We start from the raw sequence: 5,163 nt of genomic DNA, 5'->3' as shown, positions 1-5,163 counted from the left end.
CGGGTGAGGGTGGAGGTGCCCCATGTCTCAGCTGTAAATAGAAATGGAGAGTTTCCAACTTTTTGAGGGTTTGCCTGTCCCCATGGTTTCCATTCTGCTCTTCGGGAGGTTTGGATGGCTCAGAGCAGCTCTCCTTCCTATGCGCACGTAGGTGGAGTCCGCTCCACAGGCGGGAGGGGTGCATTGGCAGTGCCATGTCACCTGCAGTCACTGTGTTTTTATTTTCATTCAATACTGGGATTTGTACTTAGGCCTTTTGCTTGCTAGGCAAGTGCTCTACCACTTCAGCCATACTTGCAGCTCATGAATTTTTTCAGGGAACAGCACCAAGATGGATGACTCCCTCTCGCCTTGTTATGCTTGAATGCTCAGAACACAGGGATCTGGTCTCTGCGAACCACATCCAGGTCGTCATCCAGAGTCAACAAAACCTAAAGGGAGAGGAACAGAGACCAGAAAGGAATGCACAAGGCCAAACGAAGTCCTGGCTTTTCTGCTTTATATCTTAGGCAGTAATCTGCAGCCCCTTGCTTTTCACTGGCACTGAATATAGTTATGTAGTTCATTTGTCCCTTAAATGCTCTTGTGAGTTTATTATGTGCTGTTCTCTGTCTCTCTCTCTCTCTAAATTGAACTAAGGTCCTTGCGTTCTCATTTAGCTTTTTTGCTCAAAGTTGGCACTCTGCCACTTGAGCCACACCTCTTACTTCTGGCTTTTTTTTTTTTTTGCTGTTTAACTGGAGATATGAGTCTCTCATGGAATTCTCTGCCCAGGCTGGTTTCAAATTGTGATCCTAAGAGCTCAGCCTCTTGAGTAAGCTAGGACTACAGGTATGTGCTACCAACACCTGGCAATTTGCTGTTATAGATGCTGGAGTTACAGCTTAGAGTGGAAGAGGCAAACATCCCTAGGGAGCTCACATTCCAGAGAGGGTTTAGACACAAAAGGAACTCATAAGTTAACAATAGTTTTGGAGGTTGTAATACAAGTTGAGGATTAGACTTAAACTAGGGAAGGGACATAGGAAATATGGGGTGGGGTGGTAGAGACTTGGATAGTGTCATTCATTGGAAAGATATTTAAGACCTAAAGGAAATAAAGTATTGTTGCATAAAGTAATGCTGTATAAGATATGAACCTTTGTCTTCCATCTTTCATTCCATCATCATGAGGATCTCTTAGCTCCACACGGGCTTCATCACAAAGAAAAGCCCTAAAGAAATGTTTGTAGAGATTGGTTAAACTTCCCACACTGGCCACAAGGGGACAGGCCAGCTCTACTCTTACAAGGACTATGATGGCAGCCCAGGAGCCTGGTGCTGGTGGTGTCAATCAGACTCCTGTATGGGCACCATGGACTTTAAACTTGGAAATGTCAAGTAGGATTAGAAGGTTCTGAGAGCTATTATCTTAGATTGACAAACACATGCTGGCTTCTGGGAAAAGGGTGGAGCAAAATACAAAGAAGACTACAGGAGAGATTTGGAACAGACTGGTTAGAAAAGGAGTCTCTCTAGGAATCTGTGAAATATTCATATTCAGTGAGCCTGGAGGAAGGGAAGGACAGTAAGTCCACTATAAGAAGAAGTAACCCAAGATTATGGAAATTTTTAGTGGGAATTCTGGGCAAATGAGGCTAATAACCAATTCAGTCCCAATGTGGTGGTATGCAACGTAGGGAAAATAACTTTCTGTCAAAAAATATTAACACATAGGTCAGGTACAAGTGTGCTCATTCCCAGCTACTCAGGAGGATGAGATCTGAAAACAGAGGTTTGAAGCCAGCCCAGGCACACAACTCCATCGGGTTCTTAAATCCAATTAAGCAGCAAAAGTCCAGATGAAGATATAGCTCAAGTGGTAGAGAGCCAGTCTTGAGTAAAACAGCTAATCAAGAGTGTGAGGCTTTGAGTTCAAGTGCCAGTACCAACACACACACACACACACACACACACACACACACACACACACACCAGAAGTAAAAGGAAATTGAAAATTAAGATCTCACCAAAGGCTACAACACTAGCAAAAAAAAGTCTTTATGTTGAATGACAATGAAGAACTGGAAAAATAAGTTAAGACTATAAAAGAGGGTATAAGGAAGGGCAGAAAACAAAAAGGTAAAGAGAAAAGAAAGCAACAAAAAGATATGATAATCCTATCTCACCAAAAATGAGAAAAACAGGGCAGTGGCGGAGAGGAAGTGCCAGATGTCGTGGTCATCGAAGAAGTCCAGCAGGATGCACTCGCGATTCTTCTCCCGAGACTCAGCTGGGGTTCCCTGAGGAAGGGGAGGCAGGATGTGGGCAAGGGTCTCACCATCCAGTGTTTCATGCTTTGACATCTAGGAAGCTAAACATGCTCTTAGATGTCTCAAAAAATTAGAGTCCAAGAAAACCTACCTACATGTGAACTTGTACACAACTATTCACAACAACATCGTGTATCACAGCCCAAAGTAGAAACAATCCAAATGTCTTCTGGCTCATGGATGCACAGACAATATGGTGTAGATTCCCACAAGGGAGTTTTGTGTGTGTGTGTGTGTGTGTGTGTGTGTGTGTGTGTGTGTGCCAGTACTGGGGCTTGAATTCAGGGTCTTAGTTTTGTCTCTTTTCCCATTCAACACTGGTGCTCTACCACTTCAACCATACCTCCACTACTTCTGGCTTTTTGATGGGTAATTGGAGATAAGAGTCTCATGACTTTCTCAGTTCTCAGCCTTCTGATTGGCTAGAATTACAGTTGTGAGCTCTCAGTCACAGTGGAATATGAATCCGTGATAATAGGGCATGAGGGACTGACCTCATTGAGCAACATGGAGAAGTCTGACCCAAAGTACACAGGTTTGTGACCCCATTTACATAAAAAAGTCCAGAATTAGCAAATGTACATAGACAAAGGTAAGCAGTTGACAATTGCCATCGGATTAGGGAGAAACAGGGAATGGCTTCTCACAATGATCAGTTTTCCTTCTGGGGTGATGAAAATGTCCTATAATTAACTATGGTGATTGTTAGGATGGAAAGCTGAGACTTCCTGTCCTGTGCCTCAGATTGAGCACTGACTTGGGAGGCCTCCGCTTTCCTGTCTGTAAAATGGATGTAGTAACGCCACACACTGTATTTGCTGATGGATGGTGGCAATGGGAAAGATGGAGAAGATGCGTGGTAATTATCTATTGGGAATAGGAGTCATGAGAGAATTTGCAAGTGTCTATTGAGACTTACATCCCTTCAGAAGGAATCTGGCTATTTAGAGAAGGTAGAAGGAAGGAAGAAAGCGAAGGCAGAAAGGTCAAAAAGGCTATTTGCTTACCTCCCAGCTGCTCAGATTCTGGAAGAAGAAATACAGGGCAGCAGCCCACACCACCGCAGTGGCCACGATGCAGAAGAGTGGCACAGGAAGAACCTTCTCAGAGCTGCGAAGCTGTGGGGAGGAGATGCAGGGGTGGGGAAGATGGAGCCATTACCACCCTCCAGGCCAGGGCGCTCCCAGCTCCCAGCCTCCCCTACCTTCATGATGATGTAGAAGGCCAGGTACAGCAGCAGGTTGCAGATGAAGATACCCAGCATGTAGGATGCAAAGTCCCTGGGCCGGTAGATCAGTCCAAAGAGAGCACTGAGGACATAGGAGGAGGGAAGGAGATTGTAGGAGAGAGAAGATGGATTTGTAACAAGGTTGGATTTTTCACTGCTTTTAAAAAGCAGTTTTAGAAGCCCACTTCCAAGTCCAGTGTAGTGGTTCCAGGCCAGTCTAAGCAATAACAAACTGGGTGTGGAGGTGTATGCCTGTTACTTCAGCTATCCGGGAAGTATAAATAGGGGGTTATAGCCTAGGCCAGTCTGGGCATACAGGTAAGACTTTATTAGAAAAATAACACAAATTAAAAGGACTCTGTGTGTGTGTGTGTGTGTGTGTGTGTGTGTGTGTGTGTGTGCGTCAAGTGGCAGAGTATTTGCCTAACAAGCATAAGATCCCAAGTTCAAACTCCAGTACTGCCTCAAATCCCCACTTTAACCTATAGTCACCTAGGTTAAGGACATGAACATGTTCTGAGAGATGCATCAATGAATGATTGTGGCATTGTCCAAATATCACAGGGAGTACTTAACACCAACCTGGGTGCTTACTGAGGCACTAGGTGATATCATTTTATGGGGTCACTGTTGTGAAGATGGTCCTTTTTGATGGAAATATCACTAAACATGGCTGTATAATTAGTTTTCAATTTGTTATTGTTTTTGGAATATTTATTTTTCATGGTAATGCCAAGTGGACATATTTTGTGCAGTCCTTTTCTACTTGAAATAAGGCTTTCCAGCCTCCCGAACTCTTTTGTGATTACAAGCAACACTGATGAATAAATGAATACCTCAGACATATCATATTTACTTTTTAAATATAAGATCAGTTCCATAGAGGGGATTACCACAAGTAGAATGATCTCAAGAACTGGCTAAAAACAATACAAAAGTGTGCTAACTGTCCATTTGTAAATGGATACTGGTTTACTTTGGTTGAGGTTTGGGTTCAATTTTGATTCAATTTTCTATTTTGCATTATAGTAGAATACTTTATTACTCTTCTTCATCTCCTATCTGATATTGTTTTAATAAATACACATTGACACACAAACTTTAGAAAATCTTTATCTTGACCCTAAAAACACAGTAAACGAAAGCAACAAGTGGATAAATGGGTTACATCAAACTGAAAACCTTCTTCGTGGCACAGGAACAGTCAATAGAGTGAAAAGAGAGACTACAGAACAGGAGAAAAGATTTGTCACATACATAGCTGACAAAGGATTGGTGTTTAGAACATATAAAGCACTCAGAAAGACTTCACAAGACAAGTAATCCAATTTAAAAATGGGCAAATGACCATGTCTTAATTAATGACTATGTCTAAAAAATGACTATGTCTAATTAATCAGCAAAATGCTGGTCTGGAGGGTTGGCTCAAGTGATAGAGCACTAGCTCTATCTAGTGAAAAAATTTAGTTAAGACAGTTCTCAAAAGGGCTATAAGTGACCAATAAATCACTGGCTATCAGGAATATGCAAATCAAAACCACAACCGCATTCTATCTCACTTAGTTTAGAAGGGCTATTACCAACACACACACACACACACACACACACACACACACACACACA

General features: G+C 42.5%; 1 protein-coding gene across 1 annotated transcript in view; it reads right to left on the bottom strand.

Moving 5' to 3' along the window:
- Window positions 1–368: 368 nt before the first annotated feature.
- Window positions 369–5,163, bottom strand: part of Sidt1 (SID1 transmembrane family, member 1) — an 82,913-nt gene continuing 78,118 nt past the window's right edge. The window contains exons 22-26 of the mRNA XM_013028520.1: window positions 4,641–4,663; window positions 3,517–3,757; window positions 3,320–3,430; window positions 2,169–2,282; window positions 369–431 (exon numbers count right to left, since the gene is read on the bottom strand). Coding sequence (XP_012883974.1) covers window positions 369–431; window positions 2,169–2,282; window positions 3,320–3,430; window positions 3,517–3,757; window positions 4,641–4,663 — 552 coding nt within the window. The remainder of the gene's footprint in view (window positions 432–2,168; window positions 2,283–3,319; window positions 3,431–3,516; window positions 3,758–4,640; window positions 4,664–5,163) is intronic.

The sequence above is a fragment of the Dipodomys ordii genome, unplaced genomic scaffold (assembly GCF_000151885.1).
Source record: "Dipodomys ordii isolate 6190 unplaced genomic scaffold, Dord_2.0 Scaffold111, whole genome shotgun sequence".
Classification (NCBI taxonomy): Eukaryota; Metazoa; Chordata; class Mammalia; order Rodentia; family Heteromyidae; genus Dipodomys; species Dipodomys ordii.
Note: the sequence above shows the minus strand (reverse complement) of the source record. Positions and strands in the feature narration are given on the sequence as shown.